Genomic DNA, 27564 nt, shown 5'->3' with positions numbered 1-27564 from the left:
AGAGGAAGTGCTTATAAAATTGCAAGGATTCTGACCATTGGGAAAGTAAGATCAAAGTAAGTGGCTGCTAGGCTGGGGGACCAAGCATTTGTATGTCAGAACGCAGCTCAGTGGCTTAAGGTTCATTGTCAAGTAGGCAAATATATAAAGAACTAATTATGACTTGAGTTAAAAAAATACCAAAGGACCAATAGAAAGCTCGGTGAAGGACAAGAATGGAGAATTGACAGATAGAAGATAGAATGAGTTCATCAAAAATAGGATGATTGAGTTCATGCCTGTGAAGCAGTCCTCCTTTCTGATAATTACATAAAAGCAACTTGAAATGAGAATCGGGTGTCAGGCTGTAGTCACTTGGTTAAGAGAAACAAACTATCCACATCGACAAGGTTTCTGTCTGGTTCCGCTGTTTATCTGCTGCTCATTGACATAATGTCTGAAAACACAAACCAGCAATATACTATTGTATAGTTGTAAAACCACTGGGACTCTGTGACTGAGCGACGGTTGTTCTCAGGTGTAATTGAGGCATGGGGGGGGCGGGGCGGTGGAGACCCCAGCGTGTTCATTACTGTCAAAGAGACTCCTCCTAGGGAGACAGTCAATCCGAGGAAAGCAAGAATAGTGGGTTTGTTTGCTTTTTTATTTTTTATGTTTCCATTTTATGTCCTCACCACTGAACTCTGTGTGTAGCAGAGTAGGATCTGATAAATGCACGTTGAACCAATAAGTAAGTTGTCAAACAAAGGAATAAGGATTCACTAATAAGGGCCAATGAAAGAGACTGTGTAACAGATGGTCTCAATGTACACAGTATCAATCGAATGATATTTTCAAGGTTGTGTTATTCCGGAGATGATGTAACAGACACAGCTGGTGGGCAGGGACAGGAAGGGAACATGAAGATATCACCAAGAAGTGAAAAGCCCCAAGGCTTGAGAAATGGCTTAGTGCGTAAAGTAGCCTGCCACCAACCCTGATGACCTGAGTTCAATGAACCCCAGGACCCACCCAGGGGAAGAAGAGGTCCATCTCCCTGAAAGTTGTCCTCTGACATCTGCATGGACTCTGTGGCATGCTCACAGCCCCCATACACAAAAATGAAGAAATAAGTATAAAAATAAAAAGAAGAAAACAAAAGGCCTTGCCATGGAACAGACACATTAATTGATTTCAGTTTTTTTGCCTTTTAAGAGTAAATTTTACTGAGTTTGTAACACTGTTTTTCTAAAATACAAGCAATAACAAAATTGAAAATCAAGTTATTAGGCCCAGTTTTAAATGATGGCTGATAGCTGGGGAGATTTTTTTTCTTCGGCAGATCTGGGAGAAATAATAGTAAGATAGATCGTGTTCCTGAAGCATACTTGGTATGGGATCAGAGCTTTATAACTCCGTGTTCAATACTCATTTCGCACAGGGGAGGGGCTATAACGACCCCAGTGGACAGATGAGAAAATGGAGACCCGAGGGTTTAGTGATGTGTACAGGTAACTGAGTGGGGAAGATGTGGGAATTCTAGCCTGGACACACAACTGTGCTGATGTAATGCCTCTATAAAATAGAAGGCCAAGGCGGGGTTGTGCTTCCAACTTTGCTCTGTGACCACACACCAGCCAGAAACCCACACAAACAGGTAGCAACCCTCCCATCCTCCATGGTGGAAAAGAACTTGAGATCTTCCGTAATTCTAATTAGGAGGCTGAAAGGGGAGGGGAAAAATAATTACCATAAAGACACAAGCTAGTGATTGCTGCCGGCAAAATCTCCTAAAACCCGTGGGCAAACTTTTGAGGACAAACAAGATACTTGAATAGTTTTGAGATGCTTTCATTCATCAATTAGGAATGCAAAAACATTAACTTTACAGAAATCATCTGTTGTGGATTCAATGTGCAATGTCCCTCACGGGCTCATGTGCTTACACACTTGGTCCCCAGCAGGTGGCGCTGCTTGGGAAGATTGTGGAACCTTTAACGGTTGGCCTCACTGAGGAAACGGGCCACTGGGGGGGCGGGTCTTCATGCTCTATAGCTCATCGTCACTTCCTGTTCACTCTCTGCTTCCTGAGTGTGACAAGCCAGACTCCAGTTTTCCCAACATGGCTCTTCTTGTTATCACATAGAACTGAATCAAACAAACCCTTTCTCCTTTAAGTTGCTTATGGTCAGGGTATTTTACCACACCTGTAGCTCAAATAAACTTGCTACTGATGAGACGTTCTGACTGCACGAACTCCTGCTATGATGCTCCTGCATATATCACTTCCCAGGTGCTAGAAGTACCCGCTGAGCTCCCATAGGTATTCTCTACCCACGGATGTAGCCTCAATGTAGTCACAAGAAAACAAAAGACAGTCTCAAAAGGCAAGACTCCAAGAGTGGGCTGTCCTACAAACTGTCTAACCGGGGTTCTTGAAATTCAAGGTCATGGGGACAAGGAAGGACTAGGGAACTGTCACAGTTTGGAGAGTGGAGAGGAAGGTAACAGCTACATGTCATGTGGGATCCTGCGTGGGATCTCAGAGTAGAAAAGGGACATTGTGGAGAAACGGGTTAAAGGCAAATTAAGACTGCAGTAAAATTCCCCTGCCCCAAGGCAATTCTCCTGCCCCACTTTAACAACGTCTTCATCCAACCGGGCCATGTGTCTGTAAGAGACGAACATTAGGGGGTAACTCTCTGGGCTCTCTGTATAACCTCTGTTTAAGTCTGTAATTACTGAAAACTAATCCCATCACTCACATCCTGGTTCAGTGACTGTGTGGACCACTTCCTCCTGTGGGTGCACTGAAGGCCCTTTTTTCTGCCCCTTGAGTTAGCACTGTGGAATGTGGTGGAAATACTGTCGGGATCCACCAGAGACAGAGCTGTGGTTACTTTTCTTACAACCAGTTGTTTGGCCTTGGGCGATGTATGCCCTTGCCATATCTCTCTGGGTAGAAGGTGGCATGAACACTCCAGCCCAGTGGGATTGGCGTGAGATCAGTATGAGGGATGTAGCCAGGGCTCTGTCAGGATCCGCCTCATAGAACTGTGTGGAAGGAAGGGTGTGGCAATGGGGATCCATGTTATGAGCCATGCTGCTGAAGCCACAGAGCGGGCTGGCAGGCCCCTGGCCTTGAGAGACAGTTGCTGTCGCTTACCTGGGAGTCTCCATCCAGGGCTGCTTGGGCATACATCTGCACAGACAGTTCCAGATCTTGGGACTGGTTTTGGTGGCCATAGTAGTAGAGGTCTCCCATTTTCAAATATGCTGCAGAACACAAAACACACATCTACTTGTCAGGTAGTTTTATTTCCAGGCGTGTCTAATCCATTGCCCGAAGGCTGGGAACGCACATATGCTTATTCGGGGGCCACATTGTGATATGATATTGTTATCCAAAATTTCATGATCAAGGACCATGAGATCGAGTTACCAAAAAAAAAAAAAAAAAAAAAAAGTGGAAAAAGTCATAATAAGGGCTTGGCATGGTGGTGCACACCTTAAATCCCAGCACTTGCAAAGCAAAGCAGGGAGATCTCTGTGAGTTTGAGGCCAGCCTGATCTACACAGGGAGTCCCAGGATAGCCTACCTACATACTGAGATTCTGTCTCAAAAACAAAGCCAACCAACCAAATAACCAACCAAACAAACAAACAAACAAAAAGACCATCATGTTTTAAGAAAATTTACGATTCTGATTTTGGTTGTATCCTATGCTATCTTGGGGTTACATGTGGACACCCTGTTTTAGACCAACTGTTAAACCACTGGTGTTTCCTATTGTAACGTGTTCTAACTTTAATTGTCAACCTCTAATTGTGAAATTGATACATCTGAGTCGTCTAAGAGGAAACTCTCAGCTGGGGAATCGCCTAGGCCAGATGGCCCTGCCGGCACTGCTGTGAGGATCGATCTCCATCAGTAATGGATGCAGGTGGGCCTTGTCCAGGCAGGTGGTCCTGCGCTGTATAAGAAAGCCCACATAATGAACCTAAGCCTGCAAATGGGAACACCAGAGACACGCCAGCAAGCGCCATTCCTCCCTGCTTTCTGCCTCTAGGTCCCTGTCTTGAGCTCCTTCCCTGACTCGACCCTCATTAACGGGATGTGACCTGGAAGAGCATGCCAGCCGAGTAAATGTTTCCCGCCCCAAGCCGCTTTCGGCCAGGGAGTTTCTATCACAGCAACAGAATGGAAAGTGGAGCAAACATCTTCACGTTTTCCTTGGTGGACGGAGGTCTTATGCCCTGGGCACTTCCGTCTGTTGAGTTTTCCATGTGGGCTCTCTGAACAGATCCACTCGGGAGAATCCCCGTCAGCAGCTCACAACTGTCAGTTGAGGCTGTCCATTACCCCATGTCACAGCTACAGAGCCTGTCCTTCACATGCCCTGAATCTTTTTGACTTTGTTTCAGCCACGTACTTCATCTGCTTAGGGGTATCCTTATGCCTCGGTGCCAAAAGAGAAAGCAGACTCCATCTCTGACAGCTGCTGTTCCGGGGACCTCCACGACGTGGACCGGGGTGCTGCTGTGCAGGGACAGCATAAAGGGAAAATGGGAAATTGGAGCTGATTTGGTGATAAGGTCATCCTTAGTGTACAAGAGGATGCTATTGGAGGACAGACGTGATAGTTCCAGAGCTTCACGGTCCTGTGAGAACTGAGATCAAAGATGAAAGAGTTGGCTGGAGGGAACCAGAACACTGAAGGGCTGCGTCCGGAAGCTGGGTGCAAAGAGAATGATGGCGGTACACCTCGGCTTCTCCCTCCTCCCACGATGCAATCTTCCAACAGCACCTCCAATCAGCAGAAGTTCACCTGAAGGCCCTGGGCAAAGGAGTCTCGGGCACTGTAATTCCTGGAGGGTCCAGGAGCCCATCTGTGGTCACAAAGGCAAAGGTCCAGCCCAGGGAACCACATCTCTTCAGATGTGGTCTCCTGGGAGATGTCTTTGTTTGGAAGAAGTTGTTGGCTAGCAGGAAGCACACAGCCAGGAGCTGACAGCAGCTTATCCGTGACCTTAATAGCAGACATTTTTCACTTTCTTCCCTAATTGTTTAGAAATACCACACTCCGTACCAAACTGTTACCATACATCAAAACCTCCCCGACACTCCAGTTTAGCACCTGTTTTCCTATACGTACCAAATGAGGGGGCATCGATCTGAAAGACGGAGAAATTATAGTACCGCCAAACACAATTAACGCCCAAGTATCTCCCGGCCAGGTCCTCGGAGGGAAAGGGGAGAGAAAGTTAATTCACTAATATTTTGGTCCGGTGACTGATTTTCGCCCCTGTAAAACTCAATTCGTTATCTTTAACCTCAGAGTTCCTACAAGAGAAGAATAGAATACATCACTTACTGGCCGCTCCTCGCAGATGTGTGCTAAATTTGTCTGTGACACTTCAATTCCAGTTTCTGCTGCTAAAACATAGTACAGCAAAGCTTCGTGCCTAAAAATAGATGATTAATAATAAATTTCATATAGTGGTTCTTCCTAATACTCTGAGAGCCTTACATTCAAACAGAAGAGGACACACAATAAGCAGTTTTTAAAACCACAAAATCATGAGGTTTTTTTTTTTTTTCTCCCCTCTTTAAATACTGTTGTTAAAAATACTGCCTGTGCTGATTTGTTTTCTCTTTAAACCTGAAAGGACAGATAAGACAGGGAGCTGCTCGATACAACAGCTACCTCTACTGGTTGGACTGCATGTGGCCATGCTGGCCGGGGACTGGCTGCAGGTCCTAGCTAGCTCCTGGAAGCCTTCCTTCATCCGTTATGATGAGCGGTATTAAGGAAAATCCCTGAGATTTACAGCCTTCTGTTTCATGAAAGGTTTTCTAGGGCGTAGGGTTCCAAACAAGCTTAATTAAGTGGGGCTTTTGTTGTGCACTAGAAGTTAGGCAAAAGAAAAGCGGTTTAGAAGGAATTGATATCAGTGGTCAAAATACACAACAAAATAAATGTAATTGCCTGGGATTTCTGCCCGGAGCTGTGACAAGGGCCTAGGGCTGTGGATACAGCCCTACATCCAGGAACACAGGGAAGGCCATGAACATGACGGTGTTGGAGGTTGAGGTAGTCATGCTAATAATGCATCAATAATATGTGTACCTCAATGTCTCACTCATCTTACCCGTGAGGTTTACTCAAAAGGGAAAAGTCAGAGCTATGTACAAAGACTCCCTTGTCAGGGAATTTGTGGGAGGGCCGCTCATAGGAACAATAAGAAAGAAAACGAGAAACACACGTCTGACAATTACTGAGTGGTGCAGGGACTCCCTGGTGGAGCTGCTTTAGGGTGTGGCCATTAAGAATAATGTCACAAGACGGTGTGGCCGGTGCATGCTCCTAATCCCAGCACTGGCCAGGCAGGAGCAGGGGGTTCAGAGGTCAAGGTCATTCTTGGCTAGTGACAAGAGGCCAGTCTGGGCCATGTGAGACCTTGTCTAAAACACAAACAAACCTGGGGTCTCGGTTGAACTCAGCCGGCAGAGTGCTTGCCTGCCACACACAAAACTCTGGGTTGCAAAGGAGAAGTGAAACCGAACATGTGTGTACACAGCACATATGAACGCACACACAGAAGACACACGTCTGAGACTCTGAGGCTCTGAGGCCCGGTGCTCACTTCTCTCTCTTCTGACCTTAACCCATTTGGTGAGAGTGCATTAATATTTATTTGCCTCCTTTTAATGACCTGCTTCCTTCATTGTGTATATGACCCAGCAAAAGGAACGGTAAACAGTCATTTCCAAAGCTTGTTTTTCGCTCAGAGCGGTTGATATTGGTAACGACTTCTTCATTTTAGCACTACTTAGGAAGCAGACGGGGGGGGGGGGGGGTGTGGGTGAGACAGAGTTCGGTAAACACTCTGAAGTCGTCGATTCTAAACAGCTTTGGGCAGACCATGTCTTGAGACACAGAGGTGCTTGGACATCACACTAGGGCAGTCAGACCTTCATCAGACACTCAGAGACCATGGGCCATGTGGCTGGAAAGGGAGCTAATTCCCAGCCCGTGAGAGACCCCCAAACAGTGGACCCGTCAGCTGTGACTCATGCTAAAAAGAGCCAAGGTCAGCTAGGCAGTGTTCCCTGAAAGACAAGGAGCTGTATCGTAAATGTCATACAGCCTGCAACAACCATGCTTGGGGACCAGAGTCCTCGGAGCAGAACAGAGCCCAGGGAGCATGTCAGTGGGGCCCAGGAGAAAGCCACATCCTTCTCCAAGAAGGTTCTAGTCCTACACATTCTCCCTCCCCCTCCCCTACTCCTTTTTAAGGTAGGGTTTGGCGTAGCTGGGCCCCAGGCTGACCTGGACTTGCCGTGTAACTGAAGATAACTTACTGGTTTCACTTCCCGAGCGCTGAGACTGCAGCAGTGACTCACCACGACCTGTGCTGGGATTCGAACCCAGGGCTGAATGTATGCTAGGCAAGCACTCTCCCAACTGAGTTACATCCTTAGACCCAAGGTCTCAAAATCTCAAGTTGCTTCAGGGATACTTGGATTGTACTCATGCCTTGAGAGCCACGCGAGGAGGCACACGCCTTTAGTCCCAGCACTCAGGAGGCAGAGGCTGGAGGAACTCTGTGAGTTTGAGGCCAGCCTGGTCTACATGGAGAGCTCCAGGACAGACAGGACCTTGAAGAGAGGCACTGTCTCAAAAAAAAGAAAGAAAGAAAGAAGAAGGAAGAAAGGAAGGGAAGAAGAAAGGAAGGAAGGAAGAGGAAGGAGGGGAGGAAGGAAGAAAGAGGAAGGAAGGAAGAAAGAAGGAAGTAAGGAAGGAAGATTAAGAAAGCAGAAAGGGAGGGCATGGTATCGATTTACAACCCAATGTCAAGATCTGGGTCATGAAGAGACGGAATGGGCTCTCATTATTAAAACACGACGTGAGGAGTTTCTCTTGAGCAAGAGAAACATCAGCTGGCTGTGAGATTTGAGGTCTGGGAGGTGAGTGTGAGACTAACACCCTCCATAAAAACAGTTACCAGGACAAAGCTTGCAATGACAGTGCCTCCTCTCTCAAGTTACCTTGGTGATGGGGGCAGAAGGGAGGCTTCTGTTGTCCAATCATTATATAAACCCAGAGGAACGTTAGCAGGGTTCTTCTGGAGCATTTCCATCAAGGACGAACTGAGATCCATCAAAATGAGATGTCTAAAAGCATCTATGTCAATATCAGTGCTCAACAGAAATCCACCTCATCTTCCATCTGGCAGAATCAATCACTCAACACCTGTGTGTCTGATGTCATCACATTTCCTACTGAATAGTGGATGTCTATAGGGATGAGATGCTACAGACCAGCCCGTCCCACGTACTAAAGCCTTTGAGGGGCTCAGGAGATGGCTCGATGGATAAGGGGCTTTCTGTGCTTATGTTAGGACCTGAGTTCAGATTCCCCACACCTACATAAAAAGCCAGGCATGACAACATGAGCTTGCAAGCCTAGAGCTGGTGAGGTCTGGGGTGGGGGTGGGGGGCTTGCCTAGGAGCCAGCCTAGCTGAAATGGTGAATTTCAGGTTGAGAAGAAGAAACCACACATGTGTGTATATGCACACACACACACACACACACACACACACACACGAGACACCAATCGACCTTTGCACGTGTAACCTCCCAGCATTCACTAGACTATCTCCACGGAAATCACGTGCTTGACTATCTCCACGGAAATCACGTGAAAGTATTCACTGCAGATGTTTCTACTCTTGCATTTTCAACAAACATTTGCTCATCCCCACCCCCAGAAGCCGGAAGGCAGAGTTCATGGCTTCCCTGTCCTTCCACGAAGACTCTCAAGGTGAGGGCAAATGGTACTCCCATGCACTGACACAACTCCAGGACAGTCTCTGTGACAGACAGGTCGAAAGGGCACAGACAAGAAGGGATTCGCAGAGAACCGACTGAGACACGTTTTCTACCTTCTCATCTCAGACCTGGCATACAATGTTGCTAGCACCTTCCCGGTGATGTATCTTCTTGGCCACCTGCTGTGAGCAGGTCTGAGTGGGCTCTCAAACAATTAAATGATTTCCTTTGTGTTCTTTAGTGCTACTGTCTGAAGCAGCTCAGACAAGAAAGATGAGGGGAGAAACTAACATTTAGAGTCTCCCCATGGAATTCATTGCTGCCTTACAAAAAGATGCCTCCTGCTCATCCCCAGCTCCACATTCCTCCTTGCCTCAAAGCAAGCCATCGGTCTGCTGGCTAACCTCTAGGGTTAAGTACTTGGGCTGTGTTGAAGACAAGGGTCAGTCAAACTCGCAGCTCAAAGATGAAACACACACGAATAAAGCAGACTGAAATGAAACATGACAGCCGGCTCTTCCTTGCTAACTCCCTCTGGTGTCCGAGAACTGCCTTGGGCAGGACAACATTATCTTCTGAGTTATGCCAATGCAGCACAGGTCCCTTTCCCCATCACCGTCTCCTCTGAAACATCCCACATAAATCTTGGAGCAACAGAAAAAGCCACACGCACATCACACTGACATATGTAATTTGGAAATAACGTCCAGAGGCTGGAGACATTGATGGATGCCTTAGCTCTATTACAGCAAAACAGAAGGTACCTCAGAGGCAGAGGCTGGGCAAGCATATGTCTATTTCCTGTTTGCCCCTGGGGAGGGCTGGGAGGACAGCAAACCTTAGAAGCACTTTGCTCCGAATTTATTTTGACAAAGATCTTCCCACTGTGATGGATATAGATGATTTCTTTTTTTTTTTTTTCCTGTCAGACTATACTTCAAATCCAGACTGATTGCGTCAGCCACACTTAGCATCAGTATTAAGACTGGCAAGGACGAGGAGGGGCAGAGACGTGTAGATGATGGGCAGGGCAGCAAAGGGAAACCATTTTGGGAAACAACTAGCAACAGCTGTGTAAGGCTGAATAGGCAACAGGTGCCTATGCAGAGACCCAGGGACCCCATTGGCAAGTTTAATTGTCATCACGGTCCTCCGGCCCAATCCTCCAGCCACTCCGAGCTTCGAGGGAACAAAAAGGAAACACAAACAAGCACTAACATGGGAATCTTGGCGTGTGGCCGCTGAGGATGCGCCACAATATTGCCCAGAGGCAAGAACCCAACTGCAGAAACGAGCTAACTTGAAAAGGCAGTTGAAGAATTACATATGTAATGATTTTAATAAAATAAAGATTGGAAGTAAGCCAAACGAAACCCACTGCATGCAAACATATCCACAGAAGAATACAGAAAGCAAACAGGAGGTGGTTGCACAAGAAGATTGGGCTAAGAGGTATTTCCGGGTACTGGGTGAGTAGATTTCAGTCCGGCAGGGACATGCAGGAGTTTCGTCAGCAGAGGACCAGAGCAATGCTATTGTCCCATTCATGCTTACCTCCTTCCCTGTGTGACCCTGACCCCGGCTGGCCTGGCATCCACGCAGATCCGCCTGCCTCTGCCTCTCAAGTGCTGGAACTATATGCAGCCCTCTCTCCCTTTCTCCCTCCTTCCCATCCTTCCTTCCTTGAAAGATTTCATTAAGTTGCCCAGGCTGGCCCTGTAGCCTGGGCTGGCCCTGTAGCCTGAGCTGGCCTTGAACTTCAGAACCTTCTGCCTCAGCCCGGTCAGTGCTGAGATCCAAGGCACGCACCATCGTCCTTCATTCACGCTCATTTTCTTAGATAAAGTGGACCTTGGTGCCCATCATTGCTGACATCTGAACTCAGGTCCATGTCACACACTATTTTGTGTGGGTCTCTATTATATAAACAGAAGGGAATCATCCAACTGACTCAAGCCACATCTTCAGATCAATCGCTTGGCTCCCTTAACTTGGATTATGAACTAGCCGCCTTCCTATTCTTGTCACTAATTAACTAAGTAAGAAGTGGATACTTTTGTCCCTCATAATCCCAACAAACCCTGTTTTCCTGGCTTTACTACATTTTATTCAAAAGCTGCCTTCCTTGCAAATGGAATGCCTTAAAAAAATTTCCAGGCACACTCAATATTTTGCTTATTTGTTTCTTTACTTCTGCTCCTGCAATTTTCTTTGCTAGAAACTCTGCTCCCTGCAGGCCAAGGGGACACTCTACCCATCCTTCAAGGCTGCCTTCCTTCTCCCTGCCCCAGTCATCAAGGCTGTCCCAAGCCTGCCAAGCCGGCTAGCATCTTTTCCTCATCCAAATTTGCAAGGTCCATGCCACAGTTCTGCATCTATTCACCTTAGTCAACTCACATAGTTTCTGAGTGCTTCCTAGATGCTTTCCTGCGTGTGGCACTGTGATGCTGGCTGCTGCAAGTTCCAAGCAGGGTACAGCCACGCCCGGTGGTGGACAAAATGTGGAAGGCGTTGGGCAATCTTCCTGGGTAGAAGAAATGGTATGTGCAGAGGCACTACACTAAATCTCTCTTATAATAATACTAATAGTAATAATAATTCTACTACTTTCTTGTGTTTTGAAAGTTCCATATGGCTGGGATTTTTTAATTTTTATTAGTTTATTTTTTTATTATTTATTATTTTATTTTTTATTTATTTTATTATTTTTCATTACGTGTCTGCCTGGAAATGTGCACGTGAGTGCAGGGTGCCCACAGAGGCCACAAGTCTGATGTTCCCCTGGAGTTGGTTGTGAGTGCCTGATGTGGGTACTGGAAGGCAGACTTGGGTGCTCTGGAAGAGCTGTGAGCCGTCCCTCCAAACCACTGCAGTGGATCTTAAAAGAACCAGAAATTTACCCATTCTCTTCCCCTGCCACCCATAGCCTGGGTAGGGAAACTCCTACTATGGCAGGGTTTTAAGGAACGAAACAACCCATGCATATTCTTATTCGTCTAACCCTCTGTGGCAAGTTCTCACATGTGTTAGCTGAGGTGCTTTGTGAAGTCTAATTCAAAAGCAGGCAAGAAAGCAAACCCTCTGTATGGGAACTCAAGACATCTGAGGGCATGTCTGTGAGTGAGGTTCAGACAAGGAACGCATCGCTCTTTGAGGAAAGCACCGCAAAGGAATGCTTTGATAACTGGGTGTTTAGTTCCCCCTAAGAAGCTTGTGAGAACAAAAGGGAGGCTACGGTTGGGTTTGAGAGAGGTTTGTTCTGTTTGTTTGCTTGTTTTTGAGACAGGGCTATGCTATGTAGTCTTAGTTAACCCGGACCTCACTATTTAGACCCAGGTGGCCTTGAACTCGCTGTGGTCTGCCTGTCTCAGTCTCCCAGAGTGCTGGGACTAAAGGTATGCACCGCCACTCCCAGCCCCGGGTTCCAGAATCTTAGAGTCCACGGGAAACAAGATAACACAGCACAGAAATAGTGAGACATGTTCACAGTTGGCGACGGTAATTTCATTTAAAGAAACCTCTTTACGGCTATGTGACGGGAAGCTATAGATAACGAACAGTCCCAGGGTGGCAAAACAAACATTTGTATTTGGTGCCTTTTCAAGAGTGTCATTTCCCAGCATGCTTTGATTTAAGATGCCTGCTCACTGATCTGTTGGTTCAGCTATGGGCCAAAAGGGAAAATGGCCTCCTTTTGGGCCTACGCTTTTATTTTTAATTAAGGTTCATATCAGAGGGTGATCTATTCTAGGTCTGGTCTAATGTCTTTGAGGCAGTGGACCGAGGGGATTTCTGATGATTTGCATATCCATTTTCGTTATTATGGAAATACCCAGATCATTTAGGCAATAAACCAGCCAAGGAAATGTGGCCTGAGGGAGGAAAGACGGAGCGCTAGAGTCCACAGAAGAAAACAGAATGGGGGAGAAGACAGGTGGCGCTTGAATGCTGCCTGGAGATTCCTAAGATCACCGAACAGTGACACAGATGCAGAGTTTCCTCAGGACAGGACAGGGTGGGATACCCACGCAAGGTCAGGAAAGGGGGCATCTGTCAGTGAGTGACATGCAGCAAGCCTGGGTTCCGAGACAGCCAACTATCGGTGAAGGAGAATGCGGAGCTTTGACCTTACACACCAGTCTCCTTTCCCACCAGCCAAGCGGCTCTGCCTGGCCTTGAGCGGCCTGGCAGGGTAAAGAGGGGTCTTCCCCAGGACTGCCTGTGTCTTTCCTGAATGTTCAGCCAAGTAGAACAGGTTTGAAGCAAAGAGAAATCAACGTATGTGTGCGTCTTTCAACTTGATGAATGTGGACACCCCCCCCCCCCCCGAACTAATTTTTGTGTATAATTAAACATGGAAATGCAATGTTTTCCAATCAACAGCCAATCAGCCTGTGTGACTCTGAATATCATTACTGGGAGGCTGTGATTTTCCTGCAGATTGCTTTTTGGGGTTGCATTTTAAGAGTCCCTCTTCTAAGACTTCATTGACAGTTCAAACATGAAGGGCTGAGGAAGTATACTCTGACGTGGGTCCCGTGCTTGCTTACCACAATCCCTCCAGGTAGGCATTGAGGCCTTTGCGAATGACATGGCCCAAGTATCCATTTTTCTCAGCCACATGCTTTGCCCAACTGGAAAAGAAAGAAGGGGAAACATGCATACGGCAACAGATTAAATAATCACCTTTCCTCATATGATCTCCATAAATCCCACTTGGGGAATATTTTCTTGTTTGAATTTTTATAAAGCAACAAAACAGAACAGAATACTAAGAAGGTAAAGAGAATGCGCTCTGAGAGCTCTCTCGATCAACGTCCTCGTTTGCAAGTAGCAGCCTGCTATGCAAACGAAGGTGTGCAACACACACAATGCACAATGCTGCTGATACTGAAAGACCTCTCGGCCCAGGATTCTATAGCTGCTCCTATTAAAATAAGATCACTGGGGCTATCAGACAGTTCAGAGGAGCAACAGTAGTAAGGGTGCTTCCGGCCTTGGGTTCAATCCCTGGTACCACAAACATAAATAAATACATTTACTGCTATGTGGCGTCGTGGTTTGAAAATGAGAACGCCCCGCCCCCATGGGTCCATGCATTTGAATAATTGGTCCCCACCTGATGATGGAACTGTTTGGGAAGGAGTAGGAGGCATCATGGCCTTGTTGGGAGAGGTGTGTCCCAATGGGTTGGGCTTTGAGGTTTGGAGACTCCAGCGGCATGCCTCCCTCCCCCTCCTCCTCTCTCTGTGGCTTTGTGCTTGTGGGTCACACTGTGAGCTCTCAGCTACTGCTCTAATAACCTGTCTGCCCGCCTAGCCTGCCATGCTCCCTACCACAGCGGTAATGCATCTCAACTCTCGGCGACTGCAATCCTCCCAAAGCTCTTCTTGTTGTAATCTGCCTTGTTCGTGGTGCGTTACCACAACAATGGACAAACAACTAAGACACATGATAAGGTTTCTTTGTTTTTAATCTGCTCCCTAACGTGTCCTAGAGGGGTTTATTAACAATGACTTACAATAATGATTTGTGATCTAGAAACTTAAACCACTGTTAAAAAAAAAAAAGAAAAAAGAAAAATGGCATAAAACTTTGCCAGGTGTGGTGGCACACAACTTTAATCCCAGCACTTGGGAGACAGAAGCAGGAGAGTTTCTGTAAGTTTGATGCCAGCTTGATCTACATAGTGAGCTTCAGGATAGGCAGAAACCTGTGTTATATAGACAAACCTATGTCAGAAATCCAAGACCAAAACCAAAGAAATAAAAAGTATAAATGAATAGCTACAAGTCAATGGAAGGGGACAATAAAATTACTTATAAAGCAATTGATTAATACAAAAGAAGAATAAGAAAATATGGGAAATGAACCAGATAGGGTAAACAGGAAATAATATATTTTCAGAGTTTATTAGTTTGATTTGGTGTGTATGAGTGTTTGCCTGAACATAAGTATGTGCACCACATGCATGCCTGGTGCTCTCTGGAAGCCAGGAGAAGGCACTGGATTCCCTAAAACTGCAGTTATAGATCTCTGTGTGTCCCCAGGGGTGTCCTCTGCAAAAGCAATAGGTGCTCTTAACCACTAAGCCATCTCTCCAGTCTTAAAGTAGTAGATTTAAAAACCAGGTGTATCCACAACTGCACTAAGTGTAAATGGGCTAAATGTGCCAATTAAAAACTGCCAGGCTGAACAATTTGTATATAAAACTCAACTATATGCTGCTTGTAAGAGCTCTACATTAAAGAAAAAAGTGATTGGTTAAAGGACAGAGGACAAATTAAAGAGCCTAAGCAGTGCCCACTAACAGAGATTAAAAAAAGAACACTGTAAAAGTATGAGAGTCAAAGCCAGGCATTGGTGGCAAACACCTTTAATCCCAGCACTTGGGAGGCAGAGGCAGGTGGATCTCTGTGAGTTCAAGTCCAGCCTGGTCTACAGAACTGGTTCCGGGACAGGCCCCAAAGCAACACAGAGAAACCCTGTCTCAAAAAAAAAAAAAAAAAAAAAAAAAAAAAAAAAAAAGCAAAACTAAAGCTATGCACTCCAATTACATATGTAGCAATAAATTGACATAACTCTAAGGACACAAATTATATCTCTAGATATGGAGAGTTCTAACACATTTCTTTCCAGTAAATGGCTTAACAAGCAGAACAAGAAAAGGCAGAAGGAACACGAAGGTCTGAACAATGTAGTCAACATACTTGGTGTGACAGTGTGTGCAGGCATTTTAAACAAGCTTAAAGAGCCTGTTTTAAACACAGCAGAAAAGCATCTCCCGCGATTGTTCACACATGCTCACCCGGCATGCGTCAGCAAGTTCCGAGGACGGAGGTCACTATGAATATGCTCTCTGATCACCAAGGACAGAAGAGTAGTAAGAGCTTCTACAGAGTGAATGTTCATCCCCAACACCCAACCCCACAGTGAGAAAGGCTTCCAACTAGCCTGAGTTATTACTAAGGTAAGGTCAGAATGGTTTCGACCCCAAATGTCTTAGGAAAACGCCCTTTTAGGGAGCCCGGCTACGGGTGAGCCACAGCAGGCCAGACTTTGAAAGGCGTTTTGCATAGGCAGGGCTTTACAAGCATGCCTCCTGGGAATCGTGAAGATGGTTCAGTGGTTACGAGCACTTGATCTTGCGGAAGACCTGGTTTCTGTGCCAATGTAGCTTCACAACCATTTATAACTCTAGTCCAGGGGATCTAATGCCCCCTTTTGACCACTGTGGGTACTGCATACGCACGGTGCACTGATATACATTCCGGTAAAAACACACACAGGATAAAAATAAATGGACTTATTTTAAAAATGGGCCTCCTCACCAATTTTCAAGAAGTTATGGCTGAATATGTTCCAACAAACATGGGGAAGAGGACTGGGAAAACAAGGGCGAGCCTGGACTGTCAACACTGGCTAAATCAGATAGAAGAAGGGAGAAGCTCCCACACGGGGCAAAGTCAACCCCAGAGTCACAACCCAAGAAAGGAGCCCCCCAAAAGGCTCCAGGAAAACACTGTGAGGAGATTAACGTAATAGGATAGACCCAAGGTGTCTGGGTACACTGAGAGGGGACTTAAGTGACAGGAGAATTTGATCAGGAATATGGAAAATGATGGGACTGGAGAGACGACTCTGACTTAAGAGAACCTGGGTTTGGTTCCCAGCACCCACCTCACTGCTCACAGCCACCTGTAACTCCAGTTCCAGGGGACATGTGGTACACAGGCACAGACATATGTTTAGGCCAATGCATCCATACACATGAAATAATTAAAAGACTGTAAAATAATACATATATATATATATATATATATATATATAGAGAGAGACAAAACCAATAACCCCTCAATAGAAACCTATACAAGCAAGAAAAAGCTAGGACAGCGTGATTCGTGGCTCACAGTCACAGTAACTCAAACCGGGTATACTATGCAAAGGCAAAAAAGCTCACGGGGAAGGAAAATAGCAGCAGACAGGAAACCTCGGCGTGAGGATCGTGGGAGGTAGCAGACAAAGAAGACTGCCTTTATTCTCCCAGGAAGCATCACCAGACAAGGCCGAGGCCGGGGATGAGCCTACTAAAAGCATCCGCGAGAGAGGAAAGCGGTACTGACAGTCAGACAGGGATACAAATATTCTGTGGACCAGGAACTAGACTCGGGTGAAGGAAAAAGCCCAGGATTGCTTGTTTTGTCTTGCTGAATTTTTTTTAAGTAAAAATGTAAAATACTTTACCTGTCAATTGTTTGATTTTCTCTTTTATTTTAATTTTATGTTGTTCTAATTTTATGGATGTTTTACCTACATGTATATCTGGTTTTTAAATTTTTTTTTTTACTCATTTTTATGTCATGTGCATTGGTGTTTAGCCTGCATGTACGTCTGTGGGAGGGTGTTGGATCCCCTGGAATTGGAGTTCCAGACAGTTGTGAGCTGCCACGTGGGTGCTGGGAATTGAACCTGGGTCCTTTGGAACAGTAGCCAGTGCTCTTAACCACGGATCCATCTCGCTCAGGCCCCCAGCGTGTTTATCTGTGTAACACATGTGTGCCTGGTGGTTGAGGTGGTCAAAAAGGGACATTGGAACCCCCAGAACTGGGACTATAAATGGCTATGAGCTGCTATGTGGATGTTAAGACTTGAACCCAGGTCCTCTGCAGGGGCAGCAAGTGCTCTTAACCTCTGAGCCCTCTCTACAGTCCCGATAATTCGGGCTTTCCCCTTTTAAATCCACATGCATGCATATGTGACAAACATAAAGACGGGATTTTAAAAAGTGCAACGACAGGTAAAGAAACAGACAGGAAGGTTAGGGGAATGAGAAAAGGGATTGCACTGAGAGATGGGGGGGGAGGGAGGGAGGGAGTGAAGGAGGGACATGGCTTTTCAACGGTAGGTGACATTTGACAGATTCTTACACAACAGCTTTCTCCGGATCTCTGGGGAAGGTCTCCAGGTTGCCTGTGATATAGTAAAGGGAACACCACAGCGTCCCTTCAATGTGGCCTCCTTGTGCGGCCTTGTAGAAGTATTCACCGGCCAGCGTCTGTAATGAGACGAACAAGAACCCCTCTCATTAGTGCTGAGTCCTGTGTGTCGTCACCCCCCCTCCCCCCTCCCCCCCCACCCCCCTACCCCCTGGCCACCCAGGCTCCGGCACAGCCAGGGTCTCGGGTGCCTTAAGCCCAACATTAGCACAGGCTTATGCCTTCTGGTACTTAAGAGCAAAACAGGTGGAGAATTAGCTCCATCCCAAAGGCCTGGGATATACGACCTCACCGAGAACTACTCTGTTGATTAACTTTACCCAATAAAGAAGATACCTTGTAATCAGGAGCACGCTGCCACCTCATCGGGTCCTCACAAAAGCTCTGCACGCTTGATGGAGGAGTGTGACAGGAGCCACACAGGGCGGGAACTCAAGCATTTGCTTTCCTAACCTTACTTAATACCCTTCTTTACGCTCATGCACAAAAATTGCACTTCTAGCGGGAAAGTGAGAATTAGAATCTGACAAGGAATAAATCCATGCTCGCAGATGTGTGGGAGGGTTACCAGACATTTGCAATGCATAAAAATATCAGCTTTAGTGTAGTCTGGGAGAGGTGGAGGGAAAAAGAAAGCAAACGTGTGTGTGTGTGTGTGTGTGTGTGTGTGTGTGTGTGTGTGTGTATGTGCGCGTGTGCGTGAAATGACTCCCGCTGATCGATCGTCATTATTTCTCAGAAGGTGGTGACCCATTGTTTTTTTAAAAGCAAGGCTTTTATGTGCAAGAGGGCCTTGGGCTCGAATCTCAGCTTACCTTCCCTCAATCTGTGTGGCCTCGGTCTCTCCAAACCTCTTGTTTGGAGATCTGGAGGCCCATTCTAGAAGATGAGCGCATCAGACATAGCTGATGTTTCAGAGGCTAGCAGACATGAGCCTGCCAACTTCTGAAGTGCTTGGCATTTGGTGGAGTGCCCGGGAAGCAACAAACATGGCCTCTGCTCTTAGCTTTGTAGCTTTGGTCGTATCTCTGACAAACCCCTTCAGCACTTGGCCCTTTCTGTTCCTTAGAAGGTCATTCTCCCTGAACTATCTCTTGCTCTCCCATGGAGGATAATTTCCCTTTCCCTCTCTCCTCTACTGAAGCCTTCCTCATCCACAAAGTCTCCGTGGCTGCTCTGGCCTCACTTGGTTCTGCTCCCTGAAAGCACCCGGATCCTCTCCCATGTGGCTAAATGCATCTTTTCCTCGAAGCCATCAGGCCTTCCTCACTAGACCCTGAGCTCCTGGAGGGCAGACCCACGTCTCGGGCACACCCCTCCCATCCCAGCATGCCTCGTTTAGGCTGGACACTTGGCATGTCCCCCACAAGTACCACAACCAGCCATTGGCCAGGGGTAGAGCTGCCTCAGGGTCACTCACCAGATTCCTTCCAGGAACTCCCGGGAAAATGCCATCTAGATACAGGACCCCGAGATTGTATGATGCGTCTGGATTTCCCATTTCTTCTGCTTTTAACCAGTACTTTGCCGCTTTGGCGTAATTTTTCCTGAATTTGTGGTAATACCACCCCAGGCCATTGACGGCCTGATGCAATCCCTGAATTTTAGAACAAGAGGGAAATAATAATTGTTATTACTTTTAATGAAATCTAAAGACATCTGGAAGCAGTTGCTGTGGTGGTACTCTTCCAGAGCCATCCCTCTCTCTCTTCCGAGGGGCAGATGGCACTGTAGAAAAGCTAACTGCTAGGCAGCACCAGTCTGCCTTAGAGACTTCCCAGGTGGATTTTGCCCGGCTGCTGCTGGGTTTTCTGCCTTGCAGCCTCAGCAGTGATGCTGGTCCCCAAATCATTTCTCAATGCCTACAGGCTCTTATGTAATACCCCTGCAAATGCCTCTCTTCACCCAGCAGGATCCAGCATGCCCTTCAGATTCACAAGACCTGGGCTGCAGCAGGATGTTGGAGATTGAAACTTTGCCCTGGCTTAGGATGGTTTCTAGGTGACCCGCCTGCCCATCTGTTGATTCCTCTGCCCTAAACACCACCAAGCCTCCAAGGGCAGCAGCTGTGACAATTCACTTGCACAGCTCCGGTGCTTTGAGATGAGCTGGCATCCCCAGTTCTGATGGGATTCAGGGTCTGATAGGGACTGGAGCAGCAGGGAAGGATGGTGGGGGAAGGGAAGGTTTCAAAACGGAGCTGGTAATGCGGGCTCCAGGGAAGGGGCTGTTCATCTCAGTCTCTCCTCTAGCCCCCTTGTTTCTACTGAGTGCATCTTGTCAGGGACTCTTTCCTGCTCCCACAGATGCTCAGGTGATGACGGCTCCGGGGGGTCTTGCGAGGCAAGAGCATCCTGCCCCGCCATAACACACCTGTGTGCACAATGAGCTCTCACTTCTCAGTTCTCGACTGACCTAAAGACCAGGAAAACACACAGAACAAAGCATTTGTGGGACCGACAGTGCCCTTGTGGGGTTGTAAGGACAGAGTGCCATTGGGAGCATATCCTTTTAGCCCCCCTTCTCATGAGGGAGGAACTGGCACCGTGGTTTTTATTTTTTTTGTTTTTTAATCTCCGGCATAGGGTAGACACTTGGAAAAACTGTCAGACAAATGAATGAATGAATGAATGAAAGCTACACCCTGAATGCAGGTGCAAAACAAAACCCTTAAGGTACGCGAGCCATCCACGCAGGCCGCCAGGACATCCAGACATCCAGTACCCACTGGGGCAGAGCCAGCACCGTGACACGGAGAGGAGCATTCTTAGGAGCCTGCGACAATGTAAATCCCCAGCAAGTACTGCAGACTCTGTCTAAGGACGTGATGGACCAAGGCACCCTCAGAAAAGGTAGCATGACTTTGGGCATGCGCCCGCGGTCCGGAAATACCCCATTGCTCGGTTGGAGAGAACACAGTCTAATTCAGATGCACCTGCCACAAGCCGGAAGCTAGTGCTTCTCCGGGAATCGCTCAGGGCTCAGATCAGGAGTCCACAAGAAATCCTGTCCTGTTACTTAGTACTCAGCCCTTGTTTGGACATCTGTTTAGCTGGATCAACAGACCTGCCTCTGTGTGTCTCCTAATTCCAAAAAATGGAGTAGCGAGCAACCTTCCCCACATCCCTGTCCAACACTGGGCCCTAAGTGAGTCCATGCTAAATTAAACAGTGAATCGTGCAGCCCTTGAGAACAGGGACTTTGAGAGCTTGTTTGGCGGGTTCTAGCAGGGGAGCATGGGTACCCGTATACCCTTGCCTGAAGGCAGGTCTCCCTCTGTTTGGGAAAGGTGGTCCTCTTCGAGGGAGCATGCAGCTTTGGGAGGCATGTACCTGGAGCGGTGAGGGAGGAAGCGGACACCAGCCAACCAACCCCGGTGGTCAATGGGGTGGCAGCCAGACTGCCCTCTGGGGAGCTGATGGGGTGGGGTGGGGAGATGTGGGGGGGGGGAGTGGAGGGCAGGAGAGGGAGGGGACTGGGATTGGTATGTAAAATAAGGTTGTTTTTAATTTAAATAAATAGAAAAAGATCAGGGACTATAATCTGAAATAAAGCAGGCTGAATGTGAACTCCCCTCTAGGGGGGCTGAAGAGATGCAAATTTCCATCTTGTGTGGTCAACCCTCACACAACCCCACTTGGCGATGCCTGGACTCAGTACCCTCGCTGGCCACCACTGAGCAGCTTTTTTGTCTCTGTGCATCCCTTGTGTTAGGTCAATAGCACACAGTAAGCAGGGTCATGTGCACTGCTAACCCACAGGTAGGAAAGCCTTCTGAATCTCTGACACTCCCTGCTCTATGGGGCAGGATGCTCTGAGCTCCTGTCTTGAGAACAAAGGACCAGCCGGGGGCTGGAAGGAGCTGCAGAGTACCACGTTGAGTGGCTTCTGGGAATCTATTCCCAGGCATGTCTGTACACAGGTGCTTGTGGGAGACTGTGAGGACTATCGGGCATGCATTTGGTCCTGAAGTATGCACGCATATGTGTGTGCACCTGTGTGTGTGTGTCTTCTTCCAAGTGCTGTTATGGCCTCCAGCCCGCAGGGTTCTATTGAAACCAGCTGACGGACTGAAGATTCTATTGAACTATAAATAATGACAAAGGCAAAATAATGCATAAGGCTCTGAGCTTGGTGACCATCTTTGTGAACAGACCGTTTTCAAAGCGCAAGAAGCGAATGGGGATTGGTCAGAACAGGGTTAACTTCCCCGGAAATTAGGCTTTGGTTTTCCCAATTCAATGGCCTTTCTCCTCATCCAATTCAAGGAGTCCCATTGCCTGTTATCAGGGCAGGTCGTGATTATAATTTTACCTTCAAACAAAACCAGCCCGATTCTATTGGCGGTGAGGGGCATTCAGCCTTTGAATGGTGCTGTCCTCGCTGTGGCAAGATTATGTGTGTGTTATAACTTAGAAATGACTAGTCGCTGCACAGGGGGACCCCCCCCCTCTCCACCTCTTCTTTGTGAAAGGAAGCTGGCCATTTGCTTGAGCAGAGAGCGTGGGTGTGTGAGGAGCTGTTTCCTCCCGACAATATGCAAGGGTTACCTTGGAAGCCGCTTTCTTCATGAGCTCTAAGGCAAGCCGTCTGTTCTTTTTAACTCCTTGACCCTAAACATTGACAAACAGTAAAGATTATGAGGAAAATAAACCCTGAATCCCCACCCGCATCACACAGAGACACCAGCATTCAATATAAAATGCTTGCAAATAAACCCTGAACCTTTTAGAAATATCCACAAGCTTAAGCCTTTCTAGGCACAGCAGTATTTCAAGATATCACTGCTGCTGTCGTCATCCATCATGATCATCATGTTCATGTTTGTGGGAGAGAAGCAAGCCTCAACCTCCCAGCTCACCAGCAACAGGAACCCCCCACCCCCCACCTCCCCCACCCCTGGTGTGAATTGTTGCCATCACTCCACAGGTGCTGGAGGAGAAGCCATAAGGCAGGGTGGATGGGTATGGTCATCCAGGGTGCTTTCCTCCGGAATTATCTAATTTGATGCCCAGGAAAAAACGCGTTATCTATGTTGAACAACAGTCAAGAGTAACTGGCTCAGGTCCTCAGGGTATGACACTGTGGCTTCTGAATCAGCTCTAGAATGTGCTAAAGAGGAGAGAGGGCCCTGAGAAATCAGTCACCTGCCTCCAAAACAAGTGACAATGCTAACAAGTTTCTTTCTAGCAAATGGGAGATCTCCAGAAGAGCTGGCTTGTCCTCTCTATATAGAGGTGGACTCTGGAGTTCTTGTTGCAAAAAGGACCTTTCTCAGGGGGTATAAAGGACTATGTCGGGGCAATGGTGGGTCCAAGAGAAAAGAGGTCCCTGTGGTCTTGACCCAAGTCTGATGGTAGGAGCAGAGAGAGCTGAAAATCCCTGGTGCTCCAAGTTTATTCATAAGCATGGGTCCCTTCCTCTCTCCCAATGCATCAAGGGACCCTTCTTATCTCAGACAAGACTCACAGGGTCACCTGGCATGAACACATGAAGGGCTTTCTTGGCACGAACACAGCTATCTGCTCTGGTTGGCTGGCTCTGTAAGAACTGGAGGTTGTGATTAACACACCACGTGATCCTGGACCCCGCCCATCACCACTTCTAACCACCTAACCATCACAGCAACCCTGAAGGGAAGCCACTGACATTCCCATCCATCTCAGCCTTCCCAGCACTGCATGAGATGTGATGAGAATGGGAGGCAGGGTTTGAACATGAGCAAGCAGACTAAACCTCTGAACACCACACGATACTGTCTACTGTGTATTTTGGTTCTATTCCAAGAAAGTATAATGAAGCCTAATTTGCTGCACGGTGTGGCAAGGAGAAAGGGTATGCTTGGCTCTATGTTTTTCAGTATCTCCAGTAAAAATAAGAATCAAACTAAAGGTTAAATTCTGCCCACGTTTCTACTGGACCTTAACTTACCTATTTAGTAATACCAAAGCAAAGGGTAGGATGAAAATATCTTTTCAGAAGTATACCTATGCTGACTAGTTTTATGTCAACTTGATATAAGCTAAGGTCATCCGAGAGGAAGGAGCCTCAATTATGAAAATGCCTCCGTTAAGATTGGGCTGAAGGCAAGCTTGCAAGGCATTTTCTTAATTAGCGCCGATGGGGGGGTCTCCCAGCCCATTGTGGGTGTGGTGCCCCTAGTTCTAGAACTTGGGTTCTAGAAGAAAGCAGGCTGAGCAAACCAGCATACGGCATCACTCCATGGCCTCTGCATCAGCTCCTGCCTCCAGGTCCCTGCCCTGCTTGAGTTCCTGTCCTGACTTCCAATATGGAGGTGTAAGCCAAACAAACCCTTTCCTCCCCAGCTTGCTTTGGGTCATCGTGTTTCGCCAAGGCAACAGAAACCTTAACTAATGTCATTTAATTAGGAGGAGGGTGAGAATACAGAAGGACACTTAGAATTAGATAGGGAACAAGACAGCGTTTGGACTGCCTGAGGAACATCAGAAACTGTGGAATCATGGGGCACCTAGACCTAGTAGACTGCAAGGTTCATCTCTGTCGGTTCTTTGTATTGAAGGGGTAAACCAGGACTGGGGAGACTGATTTACGCAGAGGCTCACAGAATCTCTGAACCCAGATACTCCTGTTTCCAGGGTAGAAATGTTCCCAGTCTCCTAGCTATTTAATCCAGTAGCGTGCCTCACATGCTAATCCGAGCAGTACCGGAAGTTCTTAAGAGACGGATGCCAAACACAGGCAGTACTTGGTGAACAGCCTGTGAATGCAGTGACAGAGGACAACCCCGAGTCAGTTAAAATTAACATCATGGCCAGGGAAATGCAAGATGTGATACACTTGACCGCCTTGGGCAAGCCTCCAGCTCTGGTGTTATCTTTGCGTTCCATCTTTACGCCTGGGATGCCCCAGGATGCCCATTTCCACGGGAGCCTGCCTGCTCTTCCCTGCATCATACCCAGAGATAACCTGGACAGAACTCAATAGCACTGGCAAAACAAAAACAGCTTTAATATCTGGGAAACGAGACCCAAGGAAACATGTCACCCACAGTCACAGACGTGCATATGTGCATCTCGTTCTACACCATCAGATCCTGGTGGGCAGAAGCAGTGCCTGACTTACGCCTCCTTCTTTTCTGGACCTCTTCTCTGGGGGTGTCGGGCCCCAGCTCTAGTAGACAGGTGTCTCGCTGCTACATCATTTCTGTTCTCTGCCTTCCCCTCCAGTGCATGAGCCCTCTGAGGCCAGGGATGTGGCTCATGTCTCCATATGTCCCGGCACTGACTGCAGAGGCTGGCATGCAGCCAGCACAGAATGATGTGCATTAGATAAACACGCTGGCATATGGAGGAGATTCAAATAATTTCTGTTGATTTGGTGCCTGGAAAGAGGAGGTCTAGGCCTCAATTTGGAAACCATAACAACCATTAGGTTTCCAGGCTTCGATAGTGTTTAGAGGATTGAGCTGTAGTGACATCATGGCTGTCAGTGGCCACAGCTGTGGATCTGGAGACAGGCCTGGCCAGGCACACGGGTGACACGCGCTTATTTGACAAAATTCATGTTGGGGCATGGGCAATAAGTCTAAGGATTTCCTTATGGAAGCCAGAGTGTGTCCATTTCCAAGCGTAGGTCTGCAGCCACACCACCCTGAGCGCACCTGCTCTGGTCTGATTTCAGAAGCTAAGTGGGGTCAGGTCTGATTTGTACTTGGATGGGAGACTTTCCTGAGATTAGTGATTTTACACATGTGATGCTTTGGGCACGCAGACCACAGATCATAGAGCTAGTCTGCCTGGATCCCTGCCCCACTTGCAAAACACAGTGGGTAGGTGACCATGGGTCAGTTACAAAACCTCCCCGAGTCTCTGTTGGGGACGATGGTTTTCCCGTGAAAGGCACACACGTGTGGCACCGTTTTCAAAGCCCGCTGGTTCTGTTCTCATTCGGCCCACAATCTTGAACATCATCCCAGGACATAAACATCTTCAAAGGTATCCACAGTGGGTACAGGGGTGGGACTCTAACACCTGCCCTCTGTCTCCTGGACTCTCCCCTGCCCTTCCCCCTTTCTTAGATGGCAACCAAGTTCCTGTCCCCCACGTCACCTGAACCACTGGGATGTGGCTGCAGCGCACACTCTATTGAGGCAGAGACAAACGTGCAGCCCCTGTGGGGCCGGTGGCCATGCACCAGGCCGTCCTTCAGAATGTCACAGCAGTGTAAGGTTGCCAATTAAAAATGTGCCCAGGGAAGTGCTTCTGTGTCCTCCTGTTCAACAGTGTCCCTTGCCATCTCGGGTGACAGCAGCTTGTCCTAAGACTTCCTGTTTGCCCGCACACCCACGGGAAATGTCTCAAGATGTCTATTATCAGAATTGAACAATTTTAGCATAAATTAAGTGACTCTCACCTTGAATAACACGATGGCGTAGTCATATATCAGCGCAGGATCCTCGGTCTCCAGGGCCCCCTTAGCATACCACTCGATGGCCGCCTCAGGGTTCTTGGCCACCCCTTGCTGTCCCCAGAATAGCATCTGGGCCAATCGTTGCTTAAAGACAATAGCGAATGGGAACAGTGAGTTTCCTGGGTGATGTTTCACACGGCACTTGAGGAGTGGGTGGACAAACCGAATGTAAAATGTTCTAGGGTGAATGGCCAGCCACAAAGGGACATCTCTATCACCCCTCAAAGGCTCAGGGAAAGTCTTAGAACGGGCAGAAAGAATACAAGGGGTGAGGTGTGGAATGCTGAAGTCCAGGCATGGCATAGCTCTGTGTGTGTGTGCATGTGTGTATGTGTGCGCACATGTGTATGTGTGTGCGTGTGTGTGCACGCGTGTGTGTATGTGCGTGTAGTGATTGTGTGTGTATGGATGTGTGCATGTGTGTGCATACATGTGCATATGTATATGTGTGTGTATTTGTGTGTGTATATGTGTGCATGTGTGTATGCATGCATGTGCGTATGTATATATGTGTGTATTTGTGTGTGTATGTGTGCACACGTGCCTGTGCATATGTATATGTGTGTGTGCACATGTGTATGTATGTATGTGTACATGTGTATGTATGTGTGTATGTGTGTGTGCACATATATATGTGTGTGCACGCGCACACGTGCCTGTGCATATGTATATGTGTGTGCACATGTGTGTGTATGTGTGTGTATGTATGTGTGTGTGCATGTATGTGCACATGTGTATGCTTTCCTAGGTCTGAGGACTGCTCTTTCTTTCCATCACGTGGGTCCCATAGCTTAAATGCAGATGAGCTGGGTATCAAGTGAGCCCTCTCACCAAGCCCCTTCTTTTTTTCCAGATTTATTTATTGGTTTTGTGTGTTTGCTTGGTTGGTTTGGTTTCTTTTTTTCCCTGTGTGGCTTTGGAGCCTGTCCTGGAACTAGCTCTTGTAGTCCAGGCTGGTCTTGAACTCACAGAGATCCGCCTGCCTCTGCCTCCCAAGTGCTGGGACTAAACGTGTGTGTGCCACCACCACCCAGCTTACTTTTGTTTTTAGGGGTATGTGTGCCCAATAAAGTCTGGGTGTCCCACAAGCATGCAGGAGCTTCTAGTGACCACAAGATGGCATCAGATCCTCTGGAACTGGAATTACAGGCGTTTTAAGCCACCACGTGAGTGCTGGGAACTGAGCCTGGGCTCTCTGCAAGAGCAGCAAGAGCCTTTAACCACAGAGCTGTGGCTCCAGTACTTACACTACACCCCCACTCCCGGATTCACAGCAACTGTCATCACCTGCGCAGGATCGC

General features: G+C 47.5%; 1 protein-coding gene across 2 annotated transcripts in view; it reads right to left on the bottom strand.

Annotated features, from left to right (window-relative positions):
* Nucleotides 1-27564, bottom strand: part of Sel1l3 (SEL1L family member 3) — a 108463-nt gene that overhangs the window by 11520 nt on the left and 69379 nt on the right. Inside the window, exons 13-20 of one of the 2 annotated variants that reach the window (XM_051174110.1) lie at nucleotides 26207-26347; nucleotides 22363-22425; nucleotides 19233-19409; nucleotides 17744-17871; nucleotides 13367-13450; nucleotides 5355-5445; nucleotides 5136-5220; nucleotides 3146-3255 (exon numbers count right to left, since the gene is read on the bottom strand). In XM_051174110.1, the coding sequence (XP_051030067.1) occupies nucleotides 3146-3255; nucleotides 5136-5220; nucleotides 5355-5445; nucleotides 13367-13450; nucleotides 17744-17871; nucleotides 19233-19409; nucleotides 22363-22425; nucleotides 26207-26347 (879 nt within the window). The remainder of the gene's footprint in view (nucleotides 1-3145; nucleotides 3256-5135; nucleotides 5221-5354; nucleotides 5446-13366; nucleotides 13451-17743; nucleotides 17872-19232; nucleotides 19410-22362; nucleotides 22426-26206; nucleotides 26348-27564) is intronic. The other variant, XM_051174111.1, reaches the window with a different exon arrangement.

Source organism: Phodopus roborovskii, unplaced genomic scaffold, assembly GCF_943737965.1.
Source record: "Phodopus roborovskii unplaced genomic scaffold, PHOROB, whole genome shotgun sequence".
Classification (NCBI taxonomy): domain Eukaryota; kingdom Metazoa; phylum Chordata; class Mammalia; order Rodentia; family Cricetidae; genus Phodopus; species Phodopus roborovskii.
This window is presented reverse-complemented; position numbering and strand designations above follow the sequence as displayed.